General features: G+C 47.3%; 1 protein-coding gene across 2 annotated transcripts in view; it reads right to left on the bottom strand.

Moving 5' to 3' along the window:
- Positions 1-10247: 10247 nt before the first annotated feature.
- Positions 10248-27564, bottom strand: part of LOC146347593 (protocadherin gamma-C3-like) — an 81138-nt gene continuing 63821 nt past the window's right edge. For both annotated transcript variants that reach the window (XM_084850926.1, XM_084850927.1), the window contains exon 4: positions 10248-13191. In XM_084850926.1, the coding sequence (XP_084707052.1) occupies positions 12938-13191 (254 nt within the window). In that variant the 3' untranslated portion in view covers positions 10248-12937. The remainder of the gene's footprint in view (positions 13192-27564) is intronic.

Here is a 27564-nt window from a genome sequence, read left to right as displayed (position 1 = left end):
CTTCAAGCCTGCACAGGTGGCTTTTTTCAGAGGATACTGCCTTACGCACACAGGGCTCTCCCTTTTTAAAGATTTTAATTTGTGTTATGCATTTGGTCGGGCAGGGGTTCTGTCTGCCCACACACATGGATTAACATTCTCTAAAATCTCAGTCCCTTTGGCCTCTGACACAATCTCGATTGCTTGAAGGGCCATCTGCTAATTTGAGCCCTGCATTGCTGGCAGCTGTACTACAATCTGATTATCACGGAAGAAGATTTTAGCTTGCAGTTTTGTTAACAAGTCCCGCTCCAAGAGGGCAACCAGGTATGCAGATGAAACTACAAAGGCATGTTCCAGTATGTTATTTCCAGTCTTCGTGAGGAGGGGCTTACACACGGGCAATTTAGTTTTTTTTTCTTTAATTCCTTTTACAGTTACATGCTTTCCACTTTCTCTCGCCGGGGGGCTTCACAGGGATCATAGAAAATGTGGCTCCAGTATCTACTAGGGCCTCACAGTCCTTGCCACCAACCCTTACTTTTACCTTGGGATTCTCCCGAGCGTTTGTTCGTAGGGTGGTGGCCCTTCAGCTAGACTCCCCCCCAACCCCGGAGGATCCTGCCCGCGTTTGGCAGCCTTCAGGGTGAGTTTCTTTTCTCTTTCAACTCTGGAAAATCTTTTTAGTGTCTCTTCTCTTGACAATACGCACATTTATTGAGCCCTGGTTGGCCCTTTCCTTTTCTGCCCCCCCCCCCCCCCCCGGTCGCTTCTGTGCTCTCAAGCCGCGGTTTATATCTCCGCCCATGGTGGCTGCCAGCATTGCCTTTTCCTTTTTCCAGGAATGGCACTTTTTTATGTGCTCTCATGTGCACCATAGCTCTAAGAACTTCATGATCTGGGGTCTGATAAGGCTAAAGCAGGCGGTGATATTAAGGCTTGCTTCAATTTAAGAAAAGCCTTTTTTAATTTTAATTGTCCACTTCTAGTGGGTAATATTTTTGTTAGAGCTTCATATGGGGGGCTTCGCCCCTTTTTATGGCTACTATAGCCTCCCTCTTGTAACAGGCGCACTTATCTTTTGTCTTGCCTGTTCTGCAGATCATGTTTCAAATTCTCTGTGCCATGCACCAGTTTTAACTCTTTGTCTTCTCTGCAAGTTAGGCTGTTTGCCATTGCTTCGACAGAGACTCACTTGCTTAGATCTTCTTACTAATCTCAACAGCACACATTTGGGATAAGCTTTCTTTCTTTTTAAGCCTTTTTGTCTGCTACTTTCTTCTGCCTTCTTTTATACCTTTTTCATATCATTAAAATCTTACACCATGACTGGAAAACATTTGTTTTGCATCGTAGGGCATAGTGGAGCAGATCTACCCATTATACTGCTCCTCTGACTGCATGGTCAGGGCCCATCAAAATCAAGGGAAGGGCGTTCTCATATGTGGAAAGAGTTCCAAGCCACCATTTTTGCATCGGCAACTCCACACTGCATGAGTTTTGGCAGAGTGTCAGGTTTGCCTCTGAGCAAATGGAACGTCAGAACAGTTCAGATTTTGAGAAAGAGCTGGAACACATGGGGCAGGAACTTTCTTAGGCTTCAGAAACACAGCTGGGCTTAGAAGTATCACGGGAGAGTGGGGGACTCTTTCTCTCTCACCTCTTAAGTTAAGAGAATTTGCTGCCCCCCTTTTTAAAGGGAAACTAACTTTCGTAGTTTCTCTTTGAACTTTTTGAAGGCTGTTTCCTTTGTAGTCTGTGAATCTCTAGCAATTTGCATCTGTATGCTTCATTAGGGTAAATGAAATCAAAGCCTTGGAAATTATAGAATCATAGAATAGTAGGGTTGGAAGGGGCTTACAAGGCCATTGAGTCCAACCCCCTGCTCAGTGCAGGAATCCAAATCAGAGCATCCCTGACAGATGGCTGTCCAGCCTCGTCTTGAAGGCCTCCAGTGTGGGAGAGCCCACCATCTCCCTAGGTAATGGGTTCCATTGTCATATTGCTCTAACAGTTAGGACGTTTCTCCTGATGTTCAGCCGGAATCCAGCTTTCTGTCACTTGAGCCTATTATTCCATGTCCTGCACTCTGGGATGATCGAGAAGAGATCTTGGCCTTCCTCTCTGGGACAACCTTTCAAGTACTTGAAGAGTGCTATCAGATCTCCCCTCAGTCTTCTCTTCTCAAGGCTAAATATACCTAGTTCTTTCAGTCAAATGCAGCTTTTTATCTGAGTGTTGAAATCACAAATCAAACTGTATACTGAGCTGATCACAAACAAACACACAATCTACAACAACGGGAGTTTAAGGCTATGAGAAGCCTCACAGTACTTTTTATGGCAAGTCTTTAACTGTCCAAAGTTCCAGTCCATGTGCAGAGTGCCTCTAACAAAGAAGGCTTTGGGCCATAAAGAAGGGATATTTTCAACAAAAGCTCTGTGTCTCTTCATCAGTTCGAATGGGGAAGGTGTAACCTTACACCTCTTCTAGATTCTTCCACAGATAAGAACAGAGCAGTGCTGCTCAACTTTCCAGCTGTGATGCTTTTCTTGTTTGTTTTTTTGCAAATCTCACTCTTTTGTCAGGTCCTCACATACACCTTCCAGCCTCTCTGCTTGCTAAGGCTAAACCAGCCACGGCGAAGGGGGGTTAGGCAAGTCCCCCTTGGCTCTGCTCTGAGCAGGCTGACAGAGATAAGCTTACACAGACCCTGATATTTTAAGAACTTGCTCTGTCTTTGTTTCTTGATCTTGCCACAGTCTTTAAGACGTCAAACAAATCTCTTTCTTCAGAAGTTGCAATTTTTTTAACTGCTTTTGCGTCTTCTAACAAACTTGGATACGGTGGCAGACAAACTGTCTCTGGAGGGCCCCCTCCCTCCCCCAACAACCTCTCCTCCCAACCTAACAGACCGAATAAGACCGGGGGGAGCTCAGGGCACCTTGGGCAGGGTCTCCCAGTCTTCAAGCTCCTTCCGTGGGGCTTGAATCAGGGAGAACAGGGGCTTTGGGCTTCACCTCGGAGCATACCATCATGACTTTACAATATTGAACTTTATATTCAACCTTTTCTCGCCTTCAGTGGATTTTGGTTGGCACTCATCCAAATGCTGATAACCTCACTTTCCCTGAGGCAAATTTATCTCTTACTACTTGATTCAGACACCACCCGGGGTCTCTTGCCCCTGTGGTCCTTTGCCAGTAACACATTTACACATTTACACTTCTGTAACTAAGGGGGATTCTTTCCGCACCAATTCAACCAACCATCAATATAGGCGAATTGATCCCATTGCCCATTATTCACCACATTTTTATATACAGCATTTACAAGATTTACACCAAAGGATCCTATGTCTGGACAACTAATTCCAAATGCTGGCCATTCCAATTGACAGAGTGTAACCAGCTTGCCTTTCGACATCTTAGTACACGGAGTCTGACAAACCTCAGACGCTTGACTTTGCATGTTCTTTAGCATGCATCCCAAGGGAGTGGCAGAGCTTTCTAAACGGGAGCTACCTGCCCCCATTGTGCCTACCTCTATTTGAAACCATACACGGAGCCTGACAAACCTCCGACACTTACACGGAGCCTGACAAACCTCAGACGCTCCGAAGGCAACTCAAACAGAAAGACAGAAGGGAAATCAAGTACTTACTCTGCCCAACACCCTAGTGCCGTCTCTTCAGACCCGTTCAGCCTGGTTGACTCAATCAATGGAGTCCACGCCTTTAACCTCCTGGGTGTCCCGACCCCTGTTCTCTGGTGCCGTGGCAGACCTCAAAGGCGGTCCGGCGTGCCCCACAGGCACCTTTGCCGGTTCTGTTGTTTGACCCCAGGGTGGTCCAAGGGACTCCTGGCTGGCTCACCAATTTGTTGCACAAAATGCTAGTTTCGCCCCCTGGAGGCTAGTCCAATTTGCCCCAAAGAGGACAGTCAACTTCAGGCTGGGTCCAACTCGATTTTATTGTTTGCAAACAGTTCGACAAAGGAGCTCATGCTCAAAAGCAGAGTCGACCCTGGGCAACCCCCGCGCTACAGTTTTATCACTTAGCTTGCATTCCTCAGCCAGCATGTTACTTTTGATTGGTTGCCAGCGGTTTGCTTAGCAACCTTATCTTAGGGTTACTGTCTGCTCATTCCAGGCATGCGCAGCTCTTACGTGCTGCTTAAGACACATACAATGGCTTTTAGGTTACATTTTTACTACAGGGCCAGCCTAACCAGTTCGTCAGCCAAATGAGCGTGTCTGGGTGGAGAGACCACTCCTCTGGGTCTAGAGATGTCCTGCTGAGCCAGTTGGCCTGTATGTTCAGTACGCCCCTTAGGTGCTAAGATGGAGCAGAGGTGTTTTTGGGCCCACTTGAAAAGCATCATGGCCTCCTTTTGAAGGGATTTGGACCGAGTTCCTCCTTATTTGTTCAAGTATGCCTTTGCTACTACGCTGTCTGTTCTGACCAGAACATTCTGGGACTCTAATTGTGGAGCTAGGTGTCTCAACGCCAAGCAGATGGCCCTCAGTTCCAGTAGGTTGATGCTGAGGTGAGATTCTTCTGTGGTCCATAGGCCTTGGGTGTGGTGGCCCTCGCAGAGAGCTCCCCACCCCATGAGGCAAGCATCTGTGGTAAGGGTGATAAACGCTGGAGTCTGGATGGGGACACCCTCCACGAGGTTGGGTGGGTGTGACCACCAAGACTGGGAGTGAGAGACTTCTTCTGGAACTCGCACCGCTGGGTTGATGCTGGCTGATATTTCCACCTGGAAGGCCAAGAGGAACAACTGTAGGGGCCTTGTGTGGAACCCTGCCCACTGGACAGTCTCCTGGCAAGAGACCATCATGCCCAGCAGTTTTGCTAGCTCTCTGAGGTGGGATTTCTTTTCAGTCTGGATCCGTAGCCTATCACGTTTTTTTTTAAACTGGAAATAGTGGCGGCGGCAGCCAGTCAGAAGACCGGCCGCTGCAGCCGCCGCCACCGGAGCCGCCGCCGGAGCCGCCACCGCCAGGAAGATCTGCCCAAGGTAAGTCTCGTCTCGGGGGGAAGGGCGGGGGTGGCAGGCCGTTCTGCCACCGATTTTGGGGGGGCCAAATGCGCTGGCATTTGGCCTCCCCGAGATCCGTGGCAGAATTTTCGTACATCCCTAGCAGGTAGGCCTCTGGCAGATCCACCGAGGTTAAGAAGTCCCCTCTTTGGAGGCTCTCTTTTATGGACTTGAGTGTCTCCATTTGGAACTTCTGCTTCTTTAGGCAGCAGCTGAGCCTCTTCAAGTCCAAAATGGGTCTGGACCCCTGTTCCTCTTTGGGACTGTGAAGAAGAGGGAAAAGACGCCAGTTATTTTCCTGGCACCTTCTTGATGGCTTGGATCTGACAGAGGTGTTGTATAGCTGCGCGAGTCGTCAAATGCCCAGCTGGGTCCTTCTGATGGGGGGAGCTGAAGAAGAGCTCCCTGGGTGGTCTCCGGAGCTCTGTAGAATAGCCCTCTGTCACCGTTTCGAGGACCCAGCTGTCTGAGCAGAGCCACCTCCAGGCATTTGAGAAGTCACGCAACTGCCCCCCCACTGGGGGGGGACGGTGAGTCATGCTGAACTGGTGGTCTTGCCTTGCTGGGGGGCGGGGGGGCTCTGTGGTTGCCTGGCTTGGCCCTGGTGTCGTGTTCTCGTTTGGCTTTTCCCTCCCTAGGAACGTATGTGGAGGGGAAGTGTGGCCTGAAGGGACGAAATGGCTTGGGCTTTGCCTGAGAGCGCTTTGCCTCTTTCTTTGCTGGGTTCAGCAAGGCTTTGTTCTTGTCCTTTGCCTCCCCCAGCAGTTTGTCCAAGGCTTCCCCGAACAGCAGCTTACCTGAGAATGTCTGCCAGGTTGGATATGGTTTTGGTGTCCACTCCACAGCTGCGTAGCCAGATGTTTCTTCTTGCCACGATGTTGGCTGCTGTGTAGGGATGGGGGAGAATTTCTCCCCGAAACTTCGGGGGGCCGAGTGCCAACGCATTCGGCCCCCCGAAATCGGCGGTGAAATTCTCTGCCACCCCCCCACCCCCCGGGATGGGACTTACCTTTCACGAATGTCCCTCCCGGCGGCGGGTCCCGGTGGCGGTTCGTCGGGTCTTCGTCAGGGGCGGGGGCGGCAGCCAGTCTTTCGACCGGCTGCCGCCACCACCATTACAAGGAAAGTTAAAAAAAAACCAACCCACCCCCGTGATAGGCTACGTAACGATTAACATGGCCCATCACGGCTAGATTTGCAAAGTCAGCCGTGATAGGCTACGTTAATCGTCACGTAGCCTATCACGGGTGACTTTGAAAAAAAAAAAAAAAGCGCGTACGCAAATGGTGGCCCCCATAGGGAGCCGCCATTTGTGTTCCTTATTTGGTCCCTGTAGTCTACGTAAAGATTTACGTAGACTACGGCAAAAATAAGGGCAACATTTTCGCCGTAGTCTACGTAAATCTTTACGTAGACTACAGGGACCAAATAAGGAACGCAAATGGTGGCTCCCTATGGGGGCCACCATTTGCGTACGCGCTTTTTTTTTTTTTCCAAAGTCACCCGTGATAGACTACGTGACGATTAACGTAGCCTATCACGGCTGACTTTGCAAATCTAGCCGTGATAGGCTACGTTAATCATTACGTAGCCTATCAAGGGGGTGGTTTTTTTTTTTTTTGCGGCCGGGTAGACGGGGCGCTTCTACCCGGCCTGACTTTCGTCGGTGAGGGATGAGGCGCCTCCCACCCGGCCTGAATTTCGGCCGGGCGAGGCAGGAAGACACCCCCTCCTCGCATGAACTTTGGGGGGAGAAGCGAAGCGCCTCCCCCCCACCGCGAAAAAAGCTGCGGGACAAGGTAAGCCCCTTTCGTACATCCCTACTGCTGTGGCCTTTGTCTCCAGCTGGAAGGAGTCTAGCGACACATCGGCTACGAACGCTGCTGCCATTGCCATGTCCTGTACTGTTTCACAGGTGTCCTTCCCTAGGTCTCTGCCCTGGAGCAGACTGTTTGCCATCATGAAGGTGCCCCTGGCAATGACAGTAGACGTGGTTGCCACCCGCATGGATGTAGCTGAGGCCTCAAAGCCTCTGCAGAGGGTTGCCTCAGCCCTTCGACCGTGCTGGTCTGAGGGAAGCTCGTCCTGCTCTGAGGTCAAGAGGGTTTGGAGTTGAGAGCAGCTGCGACTGGTTTGTCTACTCTCGAGGTGACCAGATCCTGCATGGCATCCTCTTGCAGGCGATACAACTTCTCACAGTGATGATGGAGTGTCTTATATCTGGCTGGCTTTGACCACTCCTTGTGTAGAATCTCTTCCAGACTTAGTGGGAGTGACACATTTGGGTGAGGGGAGGGGGCGATGGAAAGGCCGCCGCTGCCCCTGTTCTCTTTGCCTGACCTTGGAGGGGTGTCGTGTCTTCTTCCTGGTCTGTAAGCTCCAGGATGTTAAGCCATTTGGGGATTAATCTGGGAAATGCCTCTGCAGGGAAAAGATGGCCCTGCTGGGGGTTTCACTTAGGCTTCTCTCCCTCTGAGGCATCTCCCCCCTCAGACTCTGATGAGCTTGATCTGGGGGAAGGAGATTTGGAAGTTCAGGAGTCGGAGAGGTAGGCCGGGGATGAGGAAGGGGATCTGGCCCTTCGGCTCCCTTCTCCACGTTTCCTTGCTTTCTTTCCCTGGATGGAGATGAGGATTTGGTGCGCTTCCTCCCAGAAGGGCCCGTACTTGAGGTGGAGCGAGACCTGCCCGAGGCCTCCTTCCTCCTCCCCCTTTGCCTGCTTTTCCTAGAGTGGGCGCAAGGCATAGGGGTGCAACTGCGCCTCCGTTTGGAGCGTGAGCTGCTGCGCTGAACATCCATGGAACTATAGCTGGACAAGCGTGAGCAGGTGCGTTGTGTGCGACAGGCCCTTCCCCTGGATGAGCTCCTGTGGAAGCACTCATGGTGTCTCATCCTCTCCTGGGGGGAGGCCTTGCGACTGATTTGGCGAATAGCCTCCTCCAGTAAGTCCAGCATGGATCTTTCCCTTTCCCGGAGTTGTGGGGGGTGGGCTGGCCCTTGTGGTTGGGCTTATAGCTGGGCTCCAGGCCCCCCGTCCCCCCTCTGAAGGCTCCTGCAATAGGGAAGGCGGGGGGGGGGCTGGATTCCTCCATTTCTCGCCCTTTCTGAGGCTCCAAATGGAGGCGTGGGCCTGAGGGGTTTGCCCTGGATTTCCGGCCCTTTCAGTCCCTTGATCAAGTAGTGGGGTGGGGTGGAGGAGCGTGAGGGGCCTTGCCACGGCCCGACTCACCCTCACCAGGCCGCTCCTGTTCCTTGGGGAGGGGGCAATGGGAGCCGCCACCAACCCCAGCAGGCTTGGCCGCCTGGCGAGGCCTCACTCCGATGCGTCTGCACTGGTTGATGGTGGGGAAGGGGCCGATAGTGGCGCCTGCCTCGACCCGTGGCTGAGATTCCCTCCATTTTGTGCCAGTGGAGCTGGAGCGTTGGGCCTTCCCTGGCGCCTGTGCAGCAGTGGGTAGAAATCTGGGGGCGGGGGTCCCAGATCCTTCTCCCCACTGCGAGCCAGCCCTCTCGAGTGCCAGAAGAGTGGTCACCTCCCTGCGTCACGACTGCAAGTTGCTCCTCTTCTGTTTTCTTTAAGCCGCTCTCGTGCGTGAGAACTAGGAGAAGCTAGCTGCCTTATTTTGGACTTATTTTGGAGACTGCCTTCCCAGCCCCGGAGGCGGAACCTCCCCCGAACTGGCTGGCCTCCTGCACTTGGTAGGAGAAATATGTTGCACTCTTCAAAGTTTAAGAATGTAAAGAATTTACATTTTGTGACAACAGAAGATCCAAGTTAGAAAGCACATGGTGCTACATTTTGTTTGAAAGTGTACATGCTAATGCCCAGTCACAGTTATGGTAAAATCTTTTGATTTCTCCATTGCTTTCTGTGGGTAGTTGGCTCTTTCTGGGGGACAAAAAAAGTCTACTGAAACTGTGTGGTGTAGTGGTTAGAGTGCTAGACTAAGACCAGGGACATCCAGGTTCAAATCCCTGTTCACTCAGGAACCCCACTGTGTGACCTTGGCCCACTCACGCTCTCTCCGCCTAACAGGGCTTTTATGAGGAGGGGGAATACCTTGAGCTCACACAGCCACCTTGAGCTCACACAGCCGTCTGTGTTTGGATTTTCTTTCATGGCAGCTAAAATACTCACTTGGAAAACACACTAACCCTGTTTTAATTTCTAGAGGGGTAGCTAAGTTAGTATGTTGCAGCAAACAAAACAAAAAGTCTTGTGGCAGCATAAAGACTAACAAATTTATTATGGCAGACGCTATCCACGGACTACAACCCACTTCATCAGATGTGTTAATCAGCTCCCCAGTGTATTATGCCCAACAACTATTTTGCAAATGGCCACTGTAAATAGGATAAATTATCACTGTCTGTATTTTCTGCATTTCAGTCTCTCCACTGCACCCCCAGCCCCAGCGCCATGTGTGTACATATATACACTTGGAACTCAGGATAACGCTTCATGCATCTGGTGAGGTGGGCTCTAGTCCATGGAGGGAGCAGTCCTATTGGGATAGCCGGCTGCCTCCAAACTCAGAGGCAACCACCTATCCAGTGCAGGGCAGGCGGAGTGCGGAGGGGCTCTTCTCCTCCGCACCCCAGCTGCCCTGCATTCGCGGCTAGATGGCCAATTTCAGCTGTCTAGCAAGGGGGCTTTGGAGCAGGGGGGCAGGGGAGACCGGATGATGCATAGGCAGTGTTGTACTGGCACTTCTGCACTCCCAGCCCCTGGGAATGCCCCTTTTTGCCTCCCTGGCAGGGGAGGGGGCAGGGAGGCAGTTTTTCAGGACCCGACCTCAGAAGGTGGGCTCTGAGGTCAGTTCCCTGAAACCGAACAATCCTATGGACGTCTAGCCGCTTTCTAGCAGCCATAGGATTGCGCCCTAAAGCTTATAATAAATGTGTTAGTCTTTAAGGTGTCACAAGACTCTGCTATTTTAACTCTGTTTGCTGTTTAACTCTGTTTCACACATGCACACACTTACCTTTTGTCCTACTGTTATTTCATGTAGTGAAATGTAGTAAACACTACAAAACCGTGCAAAAGCTGTTTAACAAAAGCACTAGTGGGTTGAGTGTACATATCACAGGCAATGATGCATCTATTATATTACCTTCAACACTCTGGGGGGAAAATAAGTCTCCAACCTAACACAGATAATCTTCCCCTTCAGCCCCAAACTCTCCTTCATTCGACCAGCAATAACTTTACAACACATCAGAAGAAAAGATTTTATTATTTTTCCCAAAGAAAAAAGAGCAATATAAATATTAGAGTATAAAACTTGCGTGTAACACATCAACGTCAGTCTATATGGATGTAAGAAGGATATAAGCATATATATAATATATAAGTATAGTTCAATATTAGACACATTGAAAGGACAAATAAGTGTGTTTCAATTCACATACATTTAAGAGCACAAAGAGCACACAGAAAGAAGATACAAAGGAGTAAAAAAATATTGATGTCCACAACTCAATTACTAAGATTTTTTAAAAAGAAAAGAAACCTACACATCACTAGGTTTGCAGCACCACTACACTACTTTCAGCTGGCTGATTAAAAGGAAAAAGAATGACTAAAATTCATCTACAGTACTTTTGAGAAGGGTCACATAATAACTACTTCAGTACATAATAAGCCTTAGGCACAATCCAGCAGGAAGTTCATCTGCACAGCCCCATTGAGATCAATGGGAGCTGCACAGCAGGCCTAACACGCTCTTGTGCTGCTCCTGTAAATTTCAGTGAGACCTCTGCAGGAGAACTTTCCAGTAGATTGTATTCTTTTTCACGAACTATGTAAACTGTTTCTAGTGCAGTCACCAAACGGGGTGGGTGGGTGACTGGGATCAATACAAAAATCATATGTAGACAGAAGTTTCTTCCTGCAGAGAGCCCCGCTTCCTAGAGACTGGGGAGGCAGCAAATAGTGCATAAAATGCTCTAGCAGTGAATATTACACAGCCAGTGAGATTAGCAGTGAATATTACACAGCCAATGAGATTGGGCTGCAACATTTTGGAAAGTTATCAGACATTTAACCCGAGGTGATCATAGAAAGCTGGACCATCTCAGGCATGTTGCTTATTAGAGGTTTAAGAAAAATAAAAATGTTCTTGGGCTGGTGGCTATCCTTCCATGTTGGAAATATGCTGCTTCTCTGCCTTTGTGGTTCAGCTACTGTGGCGCAGGAATCTAGCTGAAAGTGAAGAGTACCCATAGTGTTTCTAAAAAGGCAACCAAAAGCACGTTGCAGCTGCCTTCCTGTCTGTACTGTGCTTAAATGAGCAAAGAGTCTGCAACAGAAGTGAAAGAATGGCAAAGAGTAGGAGAGCCTTTGATTCTGTCAATACTAGGCTATGTAATAAGGTAGTTAAAAAACCTAAAAGAAGTAATTTAAAAAAAAACAGTAAAGGGATTTTGTTTAGGTTTTTTTTTTTAAAAATCCAGTGGATTCACATCTAGATATTGGTGGTGGCAGGGGTCCCCAAGGACCTTCAGTGCACCAGTGCTTAGTCACTTCTACAATGTTCAGAACTTGACCTCAGGGATCAAGTCACTGCCTTGGCAGTCAGAAATCTCTGTTCAGTTCTAATTCCAGCATCCCTTATCTGTGCCTGGTCCCTTAGCTTCCTCAAACCAACTCTTGTTTACTTAATATCAATTTGTGAAGGCCAGTGAACCAAGGATATTTCTTGGCTAAGCTGCACAGACATACGAAGTAATGCAAACTTTCCTACCGTTCTGACCCAGGGCAATGCATCTTGCTACTGAACTTTACTCACAGACAGACAATGCTCAGGTTCCACCAGGATGTGGGCACTTGACAGCATATTTACATCATGCTGTTTATGGCATGCAATGACTTTTCTATTCTAGCAGATGAAGTCGGCTGTCCTACTGTAGATGTGAGGTGAGTGTTTTGCATGCAGCTTGATGTGGAGAAAAATGTGAAGCATTCCATTTTGAAATTCTCTACCTACAAGGCCACCAGAGCCCATTCACTTATCAAAGACATCTGCTTGTGGAACCAACAGAGATATTTCAGTGCTTAAAGGAGCAGCAGCTCACTATGCTCACAAGCAAGTGACTTCCACTTTCTTTAAATTATTCCAGGAAACATTTACTGTACACATAAATATTTATGGACCAACGTGTAGATGAGACGTGCTGTCTCTTTAGAGGCCACTGTAAATCAACCAATAAGGGCAACCTCTGCCCTTAGAAGGCTTCCCATTGCAATGCGTTTGTGCACCCTGCCTCTCGGGCACCATAATTTCAGTTTCATTTTTTCCAGCCATCATCGGTTCAACTCTAAAAAAAGATAAATGTTTACAATGCAGCTGGATGTCATTCCCTTGTAATGATGCAGGATAAACACTTATTTCTTTTAAAACAAAGCAGGAACTAAAGCACTCCCTATCAATTTCATAACAAGGATTCCAGTTGAGATTGATATCTGGGAAAGTGAGAGTGTACTTTAAAATGGGGGGGGGGTGTTTAAATAAAAAAGCCCTGTTTAGAATAATTATTTACAATGGACAGAGTCCACCCAAAGCCTTGTAGGTTGTGCAGACCGCTCTTGAGCAAACTAACTAGAGAAAATGTTTCAAAGATCTGGCACCCTTGCATATTAGATTACCCTCAAGACAGTATATGCCATATTCATCACTATTCACAGGGCGTTGTTTTATTTCCAAATACTTTTGCATCATGAGGACTAGCAGTAGGAAACCTACTCATAGCTCTGATGACGACAGCAATGTACATTTGCAATGTTCCATACTTCAGTTGTTGTTGCTAACCACGAATTCACATTCATCCTCCATCCTAGGCTATGAATTGGGGGAGTGCTGGAAGAGTCTGCCATTTAGATCTAAGATGGCAGTGGTGTCATCCTGTAGATCCTACTTCTTCTCTTTCTTTCCTGACTTCTTCTTGTTTCCACCTCCAGAGGCTGCAGGTTTCCCATCACGTTTTCCTGATGAATTTGAGAGGGTTGCTGTGCTGCCTGGGATGTACACATTCTGTCTGTAGTCAGGGACGTGCTGCAGAGTGAATTGGGGGCCATACCTAGTGCTGAGGCCCATGGTGCCTGCCGTTGCTCCTCCTCCCAGAGTAGAATTTCCATCGGGATTGGCGGCAGCGGCAGCGGCAGCTTCTACACAGGCACAAGGGATGGCGAGTGAGAGAGGGGAGATAATAAAACAATCAATCAATCAATCAATCAAATGCTACAAGTCTTAAGATAGCATTTGCTATAAGCCATTTGTATTTTTGAATCTTGACTACCAGTCATCTGGGAAGGGCCCCTGCCAATTCCTCTGAATGGCTTAGGGATTCATGATTCATAGAATCATAGGGTTGGAAGGGGCCTACAAGACCATCGAGTCCAACCCCCTGCTCAGTGCAGGAAGCCTGATTCCCAGGCGGTATCCCATCCAAGTACTAACCAGGGCTGACCCTGCTTAGCTTCCGAGATCAGACAAGATGTTGGTGACTGGGGTTCTTGGAAAAGCTGGTTCTTGGAAAGGGAAATTCACGGAGGCACTACACTTCAGTTACACACAAATATCAATGTGAATGTCTATTACTTGCCTGAAATATGAAACAAATTTGCCTGAGCCCCCAGAAACAAACAAACAAACAAACAAATCCCTGCACTTTCAGCTCTGGCCAGCAATAGAAGTGTTCCATGTGGCCTTTCTGATAACTTGCATATCCCATCCTTTGGACTCCCCAAAAATGCACAGAGGCATAGCTCATTTAATCTACAGGTGCATGTATAAAGGAGGTGTGGGCTGAGGTGTCGTCAATATGTGGATGACACCCAGCTCTTTCCTTTTCATCAAATCCAGGTGAGGCAGTGGATGTCCTGAATCAGTGTCTGGGCACAGTAATGGACTGGATGAGGGCCAATAAACTGAGACTCAGTCCATACAAGACAGATGTAATGTTAGTGGGTGGTTTGTCTGCCTGGCAAACTGATGTTTGGCCTGTTCTGGATGGGACTGCACTCCCCCTAAGGGATCAGGTTTCTAGTTTGGGGGTGCTCTTGGATCCAGCATTGTCACTAGAGGCACAGGTGGACTTGGTGGCATGGAGCACCTTTTATCAGCTTAGGCTGATATACCTACTAGGTCCTTATCTGGACAGATATAGCCCAGCTACAGTTATCTATGTTCTGGCAACCTCTCATCTGGATTACTGCAATGTGTTATACATGGGGCTGCTGTTGAAAATGGTTTGGAAACTTCAGGTGGTCCAAAATAAGGCAGTGAGAATTTTAACGGAGACTGGCCAACGTGATCATATTATGCCAGTACTTTTCCATCTGCACTGGCACAGTATGTCCATTTCCAGGCCTGATTCAAAGTGCTAGCATTAACTGCTAAGTCCTAAATGGCTTGGGGCCAGGTTACCTGAACGATCGTCCCCTCCCATATGTACCTGCCTGGACCCTAAGATCATCTTCCGCCATCCTTCTCCCCCACCAAAGGGTGTGAAGAGGGTGGCTACTAAGAAGAGGGCCTTTTTTGCTGTGACACCTTGGTTGTGGAATGAGTTTCCCAGAGAGGCTTGTGTGCGGTGCCAGGTGAAGACCTTATTTTCTCAGGCATTTTTAGTCTTTCAGTTTCTGTTGTTTTAAATCTGTTACTGTACTTTAAATATTTGCACTGCTGCTAGGTTTGTTTTGGTTTTTATGTTATACTGTAGTTTTAAACTTTTATAGATTGTATTTTATCAAGTTGTATTTTATGGTTTTAATTGTTGTGAACTACCCAGAGAGTTTTGGCTATTGGGTGGTATAGAAATGTAATAAACAAACAAACAAACAAACAAATACTGTTTGGCATTTTGAACAAAAACAAATCTTTCCAAGCCGATTTGTGGTTGCTACTATGGAAGAAGAACCCCTCAAATTGCTACTAGTAGTTGCATTTTTTTGTTTTGCAAAATCTTCCATAGTATACATAGCATCCAGATCTACCTTCTGTTAAGCCAAACAGTAAGCCAAACAGAATTCTCTGAGTCCAGTTGTCCACAAATACATTTGCCAGGGGCAAGTGCCCTTGGCCCCCTGGCGAGAAGGACTCCCAGCAGCCTCTGAAAGAGTCTCACTTGCACTGAAGTTGGGGGTGGGGAAGAAACAGCTTATCCTACCCCACCCCCACATGTTCACGCAAGATACGTTTCTCCATAGCCCAGCAGAAATGAGAGACATCTTTGCCTTTCTCTGCACTTGCCAGCGGACTTCAGTGGGGGGGGGGGGGAGTGGAAACTGGTGGCAAAAACAATAAAGGCTGGCTTAAAAAGCAGTGTTTAGGAGGACTGGAAACAAACAATTATAACCATAACAACACTTAGCAGTAGATGTGAGTAAGCTCCACTGAAATCAGTGGTGCTTACTTCTGACTATGTAAGTTCAAACTGTAAAACACACTGAGCTTTAACAAAAGATTTTCAGTCAGCTGAAATGCAACCCATAGCTTTGAATTAGACATGCAAATGATCTTGCAAATAACTGTTGCCATTTAACCTGCTAGTGTAACATAGAAGAAAAGGAAAGAAGTATCCAGCCTGTGCTGATTATTTCTCTAATTTTTTAACTCCCTCTATGCTAGGGGTGGGCAACTTTGGGAGGTCTGAGGCCTTTTCTGCGCCCTGGACACCCCGCTGCGGGCTGCACCCCCCCTACAGGTGCTGGAAAAAGAGGGGAAATGTTGTCAGTAGTGGCTTTTGGGTGCCCAAAGGGTCAAAATTAGCTTGCAAATAAACTAATTTTGACCCTTTTAGCGCTCCGTGACCACTACAGACACCATTTCTCCCCATATTTTTAAAAAGAATTTGGGGGCAATGGGGGCTGCAGGAGGCCCATGTGCTGTCCTCCCCTGCTCTGTGCTAATCTGTCACAAACAACAATAAAACTTGAAAACCTTATTATCACCTCATTCACTTGTCTGAGGAAGGAGGGTCCACCAATGACCCTAGCACTGTCAACACTTCTGCTCCGAAAAAAGTCCTGGAGCTCCCCTCCCCCTCTCTGCCATACCACCTTTGGTGTTAGGTGGAGAGTAAAACGGGAGCGCACCCTCTTACACAATCATGGCTCCCTTTCCAAATGGCCCACCAGGTGGGCCACCCTTTCTTATTCCTGATCTGTATCATCATCCCAGCCTTGTTTCGTCCTACTATTAAAAAGCGATTGTGGATTAGGTTTTTCTTGACCACAATTTATAGCAATGGAGGGAGCAATCCTATGTCCTCTAGACAGTGTCTGGGGGACATAGGATTTTTGCGTTTTCTCAGAGACAGGGCTCCAGGCTTGGAGACAGGAAACCGTGCTCCCCTCCCTCTCCCCCTTGTAGCCAGCGCGGAGAGAATTGCACCGGCTGCCTCTCCATGCTTGTAAAGGAGGCGTTCCTGGGGAAGGGGAAGAGACCAGGGCAGCAGTTCTACGATCTTTCCTATGGCTGCCCCAGCTTCCTTCCCTCTCCCTCTCTGCACAGGAAACTCATAAACCTCCAAGTTTGGGGACTTACGAGTACCCAAAGTGCAACCACCGGAAAAACGTAAGAAAACAGAAGGGAGAGGCTCTCCCCCACCCCCACTTTAAAGATAATGCAGAAGTCCTCAGTGCTTAACCTGCAGGATGCGAGCTGCCTCATCTGCAGTGTGGACCAAGGCATTTGGATTTCCGATACTTGTTTTTCTGGGGTCTGAAGTGAACCACACCGTCTGGGGAGAAAAGGCTCTAGGGCAGGACAGGGAATTTAGACAGAATCACTTGCCTTTAAAAAAAGGTCAAAGATTTGGTGAGGGCTTTGATCAACAAGGCTCCCCCACTCTTAGTCAGGTTTGTCATTATATCCATGGTACTAAGCAAACTGAGCAGGAACCTATCCATCAGTTATCTCTGAAAAACCACATGCAATGGGGACAAAGTCTACAGTATAGTTTCTAGCATCCACTCTTTTCCAGTTCCTGCTGAAATAATTTAATGTACTAATGCTAGCTACATCACCCATCCTAGATTCAGCTACCATCCACATCTGATCTGACCTCTTGCTTCTTAGAGAAAACCTGCATGGGAACTTCTTATGCATTCCCTGTCATTGGACTGAATATATGGAAGACCAACATTTAAAACAGAAATGAGTTTTCGGAATCAATTTTGGTGGCAACCCCCTCCCCCCCAAAGGCTTGATAGCTGAACTCACTGAAACTTGTACCTGTGCCAACCTTTTCAGGGTTAGTGGGAATGCCTCCAAAATGCAAACAAATTGAAGAAGGAAGACAGAAGTGGGTTTGTTGTGGAACCAAAAACACTGCTTTGTACTCTTTCAGCTATAAAAGATGCAGCAGAGTAAATTCTAGCAATTACTAGGGACTGTTGAACCAAAGCGCAGAGAATCCCACACCTGCTGATGCTCACTGAGTTGGGAGACATGAACTGCCTTCTGATTTGTTCTACTTATTACACTGTTCAGATGTTTAGCACATAAGGTTCTTTGCGTTATGAGTTTGGCCCACACTGCCATACTACAAAACATCCAAGAACAGCATGCATTTCCCTAAGATCCCATTCACACATGCAGTCAGCTATACAGTACATGCTTTGAAACCGCAACCCACATAAAGGGGTCTCCAAGCATCAAGTGTGAAGCAGCTCCACACATGGACTTTTCCGCGACTGTGGTGAAAACAGCAGTGTCCTCTCACAATCCCCATTCATTTGAATGGGGTGTGCTCAATACACGGTGTCCCAAAGAGCCTGGGAACCAGGTATGGAAACAGAGACCAAAGATGAATAGGAAACTTCTTCTGATCACCCAAGTTTAAGGTCCCTTTCTGGCTGACATGCTGCAAGAAAACCACTCAGGACCATCTTGTTCCTTTTGCTTTTCTGGTTCCTAAAATTATTCACAAAGTTAGCTCTGCATTTGCCTTTAGAAGCTCAATGGGAAGATATGCACTTCTGAATTATGTTTTCTGCAGCGCAAATCCAGACTGCAGATGCCTCTGTTCAATTGTCTTTCAAGGAGAGATCTCAAATATGGTCAATCTTCTGTTTTTTAAAATGTTTGAAGATAACTTGCAGCTTTCAATCTCAGCAACAATTAATGTTATTTCATTCGCACAATATTCACAAGATTTCATGAAGAGATTCACTGAAGGTTTAAAAATGGCTGTTCCTCCACCACTACTCATGAAGTCTGCTGCAGCCAACAGGGAACACCACAGTTTGAGGGCACAGGGATGAGAAGGAGACAGATCACTGGGCCTCTCCATAATTTCCAGCTAAAAGACTGGGAACCCTGAAACATGCCATTGGGGCCAAATGGGCTGGACATCAAGCACATATAGCTGCCACAGTAGTCATAGCTCATATTAGCATAATGTTTAATGTCATTATTGCTCTTATAGAGCAATTATTGCTCTACAGAGCAATTTCAGCTGTCACAGAAAAGAACACAATGAATTACATTTCCACAAAACTGCTTAACCGTATTGTTAAAGCATACATGCTGCTGCTGTTTTAGTTCATCAAAAATCCTTTTTAAAGAATATAAGAACATAAAAGAAGAGCTATGCTGGATCAGACCAAGGTCCATCTAGTCCAGGGGCCCCATCTACAAGGGGGCTATATCCCGGTTCTACTGAGCCTCACAGACCATTGTGGCAGATGACATTACCCCCATTCTGCATCAACCGTGGGGTTTTCTGCACCCACAGCTGCTTTTTTGGGAAGTTGTTTTGTGCGGGATTTTCCTGTCACAGAGACTTCAGTGCGGTTTGGGAGTCTGTGTGACCTCTGTTGGCTTCGGCAAGGGCTGGGGTGAACAGCACTGAGAGGTGAAAGGGAAAGTTGTGTCATAAAAGGGCAGACATGAGAAGAGGTATGGGCTGAACATATCTACTTGGAAGTAACTTGCTGTCTTCCATTGCACTCCGCTGAGCACAGGTGCAGAGAGAGAGGCAGGAGCAAGCCTCCACGCATTCGCTTCCCTGCACCTACGCAGTTGATGACGTTCTGTTCTACTTGCAGGACTCCGCCCACCCAACCCTGAACTAATGTGATTTCAGGTGCCGTTTGCCCCGTAAAAGTGGCTTTTTAAAAAAGAATGTATACAGCGCTTTACTGGCTACATGTGCAAACCCAAATTCACAAAAATCCAGATTTAAACAAAATCGCCTCAGAAAGCTTCTCCGTGTAGATAGAGCCCAGCATTCTGTTTACACAGTGGCCAAACAGCTGCCCACGGGAAACCCACAACAGGACATGAATATGACAGCACCCCCCTGCTCATGTTCCCTGGCCACTGGTGTACATAGGCATACTGACTCTGATCCTGGAGGTAACACAGAGCGATCAGGACTAGTAGCCTTCGATAGCTACTAATCCTACCATCCTCCATGAATTTGTCCAATCCCCTATTAAAGCCATCCAAATTGGGGGGCATCACTTAATCTTGTGGAAATGAATTCCACAACTATGCACTGTGTAGGGATGGATGGATCACCCTGTGCCCGCCCCGCACAGCCCTTGCTGAATCCCCAGGCAAGTGGTGCAGGGCAAGCTGCTGGGCGGTTTGCGGGGCCCTAGCACAGGCATCTGCTCCCTCATCAAGTGCCATTTGCCACTCAAATGCCTGCTTGTTCTTTTCCGTAAGTATCCCATCTATGCCAATGGGGGCCTTAAAGGGGCAATATCTGCAATATTATAGGCATTTATGCCTGTAATGTTGCAGACACTGCCCTTTTAAGGCCCCCATTTGCATAGATAGGATACTTACAGAAAAGAACAAGCAGGCATTTGAGTGGCAAATGGGGCTTATTGAGGGAGTGGACATCCGCAGGCTTGCCCAGCTCAGTGCGCGTCAAGCTGGGCAGGCACTGGGGGCCACGGACTGGCGTTTGGGGGGCTGAGCCAGCAATTTCTTGCCAGGCTTCAAGCCCCAAACAGGCACCTGCAACATCCCTAGCACTGTATGAAGAAGTACTTTCTTTTATCTGTCCTGAATCTTCCACCAATCAGCTTCATGGGGTGATCCTGGGTTTTACGATTATAAGAGAGGGAGAAAAATGTCTCCCTATCCAATGCATAATTTTGTACACCTCTATCATGTCTTCCCTTACTCACCATTTTTCTAAGCTAAACAATCCTAGCTGTTGTAACCTTTCTTCATACAGGAGTTGCTCCAGCCCCTTGACCATTTTAGTTGCCCTTTTCTGCCCTTTTTCCAACTCTACAATATTATTCTTTTAGATGCAGTGACCAGAACTCTACACAGTATTCCAAGTGTGGTCACACCATAGATTTGTATAAGGGCAATATGATATTGGCAGTTTTATTTTCAATTCCTTTCCTAGTTATGCCTAGCATGGAGCTTGCCTTTTTCACAGCAGCCACACACTGGGTTGACATTTTCATTGAGCTGTCTGCCACACCCCAAGATATTTTCTTGGTCAGTCATCGCTAGCTCAGATCCCATCCCCTTATACTGGAAGTTAGGATTTTTAGCCCCAACGTGTAGCACTTTACACTTGCTTAGATTGAACTATATTTGCCATTTTGATGCCCATTCTCCCAGTTTCAAGAGATCTTTTGGAGCTCCTCACAATCCCTTATTGTTTTAACTAACCTAAATAATTTGGTGTCATCAGCAAACTTAGCCACTTCACTACCCACTCCTACTTCCAGATCATTTATGAATAAATTGAAAAGCATTGGTCCCAATACAGATCTCTGTGGGACCTCACCATTTACATCCCCCCACTGGGAGAATTTACCATTTATTCCTGTTTTCTGCTTTCTTTCTTTAACCAGTTATTGATCCATAAGAGGATCTCTCCTCTTATTCCATGACTGCTAAGTTTGCTCAGGAGTCTTTAGTAAGGGACTTTGTCAAACACCTTTTGGAAATCCAAGTAAACAATATTTACAGATCACCCCTGTCCACGTTTACTGACACTCTCAAAGAACTCTAAAAGGTTAGTTAGGCATGACTTACCTTTGCGGAAGCGTGTTGATTCTTTTTCAGCAGGGCTTGTTCTTCTATATGCTTACTAATTTCATCTTTAATAATGCCTTCAACCAATTTACCCAGAACAGACGTTAAGCTAACCGCCCTGTAATTTCCCAGATCCCCCCTGGATCCCTTTTGAAAAATTGATGTTACACTGGCCACTCTCCAGTTCTGTGATACAGAAGCTGATCTTAAGGATATGCTAAATATTTATGTTAGAAGATCAACATTTTCATATTTGAGTTCTTTAGGAACTCTAGGATGGATAGCATCTGGGCCTGGTAATTTATTAACTTTCAATTTGTAAATAAGGTTGAGAACTTAATCTTTTGTCACTACTATTTGCCTCAGTACCTCAGATTCCCTTCCTGAAAACATCTGTTCAGGCACAGGTATCTGTCCTATATCTTCTGCAATTAAGACAGATGAAAAGAATTCTTTCAGCTTCTCAGCAGTCTCTTTATTCTCCTTTAACTCAGCTATTGGGCAGTATAGAAATAAATAAATAAATAACTCCATTATCATCCATCAGTCCAACTGCCTCCCCAGCTGGTGTCCTGCTTCTGGTATATTTAAAGAATTCTTTGTTGTTGGCCTTGATGTTGTTAGCGATATGCTCCTCAGAATGCTTTTTTGCAACTCATATTGTGCAAGCTTGTGCTGCCTTTTGTTTTCCTCATTTGAGCAAGATTTCAATTTTTGAAGGAAGCTTTGTTTTCTCTAATAGCTTCCTTGACACTGCTCATTACCCATGCTCATGATCTCTTGGACTTGGTGCTACCTTTCCTAACCTGTGGTATACATTCTAGCTGAGCTTCTGTTGTTGTGGTTTTGAGTAACCTCCAAGTATTTTGAAGGGATTTAACTAGGGATGTACGAATCCCTTACCTGGCTCCGTGCAGGGGCATCCGCAGTGGGGGGGAGGCACTCCGTTCCCCCCCCCCGGAATCCTCGACGGGGGGTGGAGGCGCGCCGTCCCTCCCCCCAGAATACTGCCCGGCCGGCTCCACTCCGCGGCCAAGCCACGGAGCCGCCAGCCGGCTCCAGCCGCCCACAGCCAGACATCCGGCCGCTGGGCAGCCCTGCAGGGATGCAAATGGCAGCTGTCGTAGCCACGCCATTTGCGTCCCTGTATTGAGCCGTGATAGGCTACGTAAATATTTACGTTGCCTACCATGGCGGGGGAAAAACCTCAGTGTACGCAAAGGGCGGTAGCCGCCGCCATTTGCGTATGCTGGGTTTTTTTTCCCCCCTGCCATGATAGGCTACGTAAATACTTATGTAGCCTATCACGGCAGGGGGAAAAAAAACCCAGCGTACGCAAATGGTGGTAGCTGCCGCCATTTGCGTATGCTGGGGTTCTCCCCCCCGCCATGATAGGCTACGTAAATACTTACGTAGCCAATCATGGCCTCCGCAGGGACGCAAATGGCGTCCCTGCATTAGCCGTGATAGGCTACGTAAGTATTTACGTAGCCTATCACAGCTATTGAGAGGAGGAAGCGAATGGCAGCCACAGGACGGCCACCATTTGCAAAGCAGTCCGGACGTGAGCAGGTAAGTGCTCCGTTTCGTGCGCCTTTCGTGGGGTGGGGGCGGCGGGGACTTTGTCCCACGTGCCTTTCGTGGGTTGGGGGGGCGGGGGCTTCGTTCCGCGACAGATTTCGGGGGGCCAAATGCACTGGCATTCGGCCTCACTGAGATCTGTTGTGGAATTCTCTGACATCCCTAGATTTAACCCTCTTGACTCCCCCTTTCAACTTCCTTTTTACCAGTTCCTTCAGTTTAGAGGAGTTTCCTCTTTTGAAGTCAAATTTGACTGTGTTGGACTTCCTTGGCAATTTTCCACTTAAATATATATACTAAATCTGATAGCACTGTGGTCACTATTTCCTGGTTCAACAGCATTTACATCTTGTACTAAGTCCTGGGTGACACCATTTAGGATTAAATCCAGGGTCGCCTCCCCTCTGGTTGGTTCCATGACCAACCGTTCTAGGGCACAGGCCTTTAGGGCATCAAGAAATTTAACCTCTTTGTCATGACTGAAACATGCATTTATCCAACTCATTATTACAAAACATTCACATCTGGAGGCCTCCCTGATTTTGTTTTCCATTTCAAGGTCACCATGAGCATTCCTAGCACTAAATTAGTTTTGGAGCTCGGTATTATCACCCACAGTGCTTCTGTGCGACAGCCTACCCCTTTTAGGTTTTCTAGCCTGCTCAACTGTATGCCCTCTTTGACATACAGAGCAACATCTCCTCCAGTACATCCTTCCCTGTCCTTCCTATAGAGTTTATATCCAGAAATGACCATATCCCATTGTTTCTCTCCACTCCACCAGGTTTCCATAATGCCCGCTTCATCTAGGTTCTCCTTTACAACCAGGCACTCCAACTGTCCCATTTTGGCTCAGAGGCTTCTAGCATTTGCATAAAAACACCTATACACAGTGTCACTCCCCAGATTTCTGACATGTGCATCTTCTGCTTAAGCCTCTTTGATTGGCTATCATGTTTCACCATGTGCTCGTGGCTTATTTCCTACCCTCCTACATTAGGGCAATTGGAAAGATTTTCATCTTTATCCCCCAGGGATGATTCAACCCAAACCGGATGCTTCCCAGCTCTTGTTGGCTTTCCCACAGGGTTCAGTTTAAAAGCTTCTCTGCCATCTTTTGCATGTTTAGCACCGGCAGTCTGGTTCCATTTTGGTTCAAGTGGAGCCTGTCCCTCTTGTACAAGCCTGTCCTGTCCCAAAATGTTACCCAGACCAGTGCCTAACAAATCTGAACCCCTCCACCCTACGCCACCATCTCATCCACACATTGAGACTCCTCAGCTTCATCTGCCTAGCTGGCCCTGCATATGGAACGGGTAGAGGGTGGTCCTAGAATTCAACCTTCTACCTAGCATCCTAAATTTGGCTTCTCTACTCCAGCGCTATCTACAGAGCTATCTAGATGGCACACAACACGTCCTAAATTCACACTGGGCAGGCAATTTACCACTTGGTCTACACGCCCATCACAAACCCAACTGTCTATGTGTTTAATAATTGGATCTCCCACTACCACAAGCCCCCTGCCCCCTGGAGGCACATCCTCAGCACAAGAGGATATTTGCTCGTCTTCCGAGGAATGGGTCTAAACATATATTGTGAAACTGAGGGAGGTCAAGACTGATGGGAGATAGTTTTGAGGTAAAATCCTAGCTATGCGCGCGCGTGCACACACGCACACACACACACAGGGTAGTATCCAATGGTGTCCTTCTGCAAATTCAAACAGTGCTAGCGGAGTTCCACTGAATCTTTCTCTTGCGCGAGCAGTTTCCCATTATACTTGCACAACAAGTTGTGAAACAACTAGAGTTATTTTTGTGCAAACACAGTTGTGCAAGCAGCTGTGCAACCCTTTGCGCTTAACTCTTGCACAACCCATTGTGCAATCAGTTGCACAACAGGATGCACATCACAGGGACACAAGAGTTATGCACAATGGGTTACACAAATACTTGCGCAACTGTGCTTGCGCAAATGTAACTTTATTTGGATTCTTCCCTTGTGCATAATTAAAAAGCTAGTTTCCACTAGCACAACAACATTTGAGCTAATGGAATGATACGGTTGGATACCGCCCTTTGTGTCCATGTTTTCATTTTATCTATTTATATACCACCCTTCAGCTAAACAGCTCCCAGGGCAGTTCACAATAAAATTAAACTCACAAAAAGAAAACTTGGACCTCCAATCTGAAGTTAGATTTAAGTTACATCTGTAATATTAAGAACACAATCCAGTGCAAATTAAGGACTTGAACGTTCTAGTGATTTCAATTCGAGAGAGTTAAGCATGTACTTAGCTCAATGAGGCAAATGGATAGGAGCAAAAGTTCTTAAAGTTTGCTGGATTGTGACCATACAATATTACACTTTTTCTACATGAGAGTTAACGTTAGGTGTTATTCTTGCATTGTAGACTGAAGTGTTTCATTTTTAACAGTTGATTTAAGGAGAGATAAATACCAATTTTACAATAAACTATGACATGTTTGTATTTTATACATATTGCTTCTACTCACAGAAGGGCCATCTGTGGCCTGAAAGGTATCCTTTTTTGGTGGACTAAGTTTGCCTATTGCGTACACCCTTCCATGGACTTATTTCTGGGGCTTCCCTTTCACTAGACCTCCCACAAAATATGAAGACTCCATAAAAATTATGCATGGCTGGCAACACTATAACAAGGAGGAAGAGGTTAAGAAATCTGAGTGGTGCCCAGGTACTTAGCTTGAGGAGAGACAGCTGTCAAGCACAGGTGTCATCATCATGCCGTTTTAAGTACAGAATTCACTGGGACAGGACAATCTGGCTTCTTCACTGTCTTATCTCTACTTAGTGCCCTACCAATCCACTTCTGTGCTATAACATGAATGAGGGAATGCAGCTGCCTAACTGCTGGCGCAATGGCATGAGAAAGAGGGGAGATGGGCTTTGATCATTATGCAGAGCAGGCTCTGCAAATGAAAAATAGCAGCAAGTGCCAGAAGACCATGGATCACATGAGCTGGTTGACTTCTGTCTTGCATGGGCTTTAAAACAACAACAAAAATCCTGAATCCCCATTGTCCAAAGAGATGTTTACATTTAGAAAGCAAGAGCACATAGTCAATATTCTTTAGTAGTCAAGGAATAACTATTCTGTGTTAAGTGATCTCAAGTATGCAGTCTTGATTAAGAACATGAGAACTGCTTTGACGCACGAGATCAAGGCCCATTTAGTCCAGCATTATTTGCAAAAATCCCAGCAACTATCACGTGATTGGTGATCTGCTGACACTGGCCAAATTGAAATTGACCTTCTGCTTAACTCTGCTCTAGCCTCGCACACAGCTGCTATGGAATGTATAAGCAACCAGTTCCTACGATGGCAAATAATGGAAAATTATTTCTTAACTGGTGGCCTCCAGATGTTTTGGCCTACAACTCCAATCATCCCTCACCACTGGCTATGCTGGCTAGGGATAAAGGGAGTTGGAGGGCCATATGTTGCCCATCCCTGTCTTAAGAGAACATGGTGGCGACCAAAAATCCAAAAGGCAACCCCCTGACTAATCAACACAGGGTACATCTACCAGGAAGTTCACCTGCATAAGGCTCACTGAAATAAATGAAAGCTGCATTACAGCACTACTCTTTAATGGGGCTTCTGCAGGTGAGCTTTCTGGTGGATTGTGCCCAATCGAAGGTCAGAAGTGTTTGCTCACCACTCTGTTATTCTTAATGGCGCAACTCCAAATCCACTGTGTGAGGGGCTGCTTCACCTCATTCTGCCTCATAATAGGGCCACCTCTTATTTGTGCAATTGTCCACTGACTTCTCACATTCAGCCTGCATGAACACTAGGGCTGTCCAGGGACCTTGGAGGCCACTTTGGGGCTTCCAAGTTAGGCCCAACCCGCTTTGGGCCACTTCGGGTCCAACTCAACCACTTTGGGCTCCGGGGCCAAAGTGGGATTTGGATGGCTGAAGCGGGCTTTCTCCCCATCCCCAATGCCCTTGCTGCACTGCCTGGGCCCCCTGCTCCTTACCTGGACCTTCGGGACATGCTCCATCAGCCTCTTCAAGGGAGTTGCCATTTTGGCGACTTCCTCTATTTCCAGAAATTGAATTCTGTGGAAAAGGTGTAAACACCTGTAATGTTGCGTGCTTTGCGGCCGCCATTTCCACAGGATTCAATTTCCGGAAATAGAGGAAGTTGCAATGGCAACTCCCTCGAAGAGGCCGACGGCTGCCAGCGTGTCCTGAGGGTTCAGGTACAGAGCAGGGGGCTCATACAGTTGGGTGGCGGGGGACGGTGCATGGCTGGGCAGAGGGGGCTGGGCAGCTGGGCTTTCGTATCTTGCTGAAGTGTTCCGAAGTGCTTTGGTGTGACCCAACCCTCTTCAGATTGCTTTGAGTCGATCCCGACCTGCTTTGGGTGCAGCCTGAAGCGGCATGAAGCATCTTGCTTCGGCTTGGAATTCAGCTCCACAGCCAAAGCAGTGCATAGCCCTACTGAATACTTACATCCAAACCACACACCACGTATAGTTGCGCAGTTCTGTTTCACAACAGTTTTTTTTAAATAAAAGAAACCCACCTGTGGGAAGCTGGAATCTTGAGAGGGACTAGGGCAGTGGGGGTGGGTGGGAAGGAACTGCTTACTCCTTTCTTGGGCTGCTCCTCTCCCCCACGGAGAGAAGGATATGGGTTCCTCCTCCTGTGGTTGCTCATATCTTTTCCCGGGGCAGGTGGGAGGAAGAAACTCAGGTTGGGGAGATGATTTTGAATTGACAAATATCTGGCAGGAAAAGAGTTAAGCAGTCCTCCTCCCCCATTGGTCCCCCTCATGGTGCCAGCTCAGGTTAACTATGACTCTTATCAGAGCAAGTAAGTGAAGTAACATGCTGGGGGTGGTGGCACTGCCCTCCCTGCCAAAACTATCAGTCCACTGCT

The sequence above is a fragment of the Heloderma suspectum genome, chromosome 4 (genome assembly GCF_057233095.1).
Source record: "Heloderma suspectum isolate Gila_16-S chromosome 4, 16-S_ref, whole genome shotgun sequence".
Classification (NCBI taxonomy): Eukaryota; Metazoa; Chordata; class Lepidosauria; order Squamata; family Helodermatidae; genus Heloderma; species Heloderma suspectum.
The sequence above is the reverse complement of the archived record's forward strand: the minus strand, read 5'-3'. Positions and strand labels throughout refer to the sequence as shown.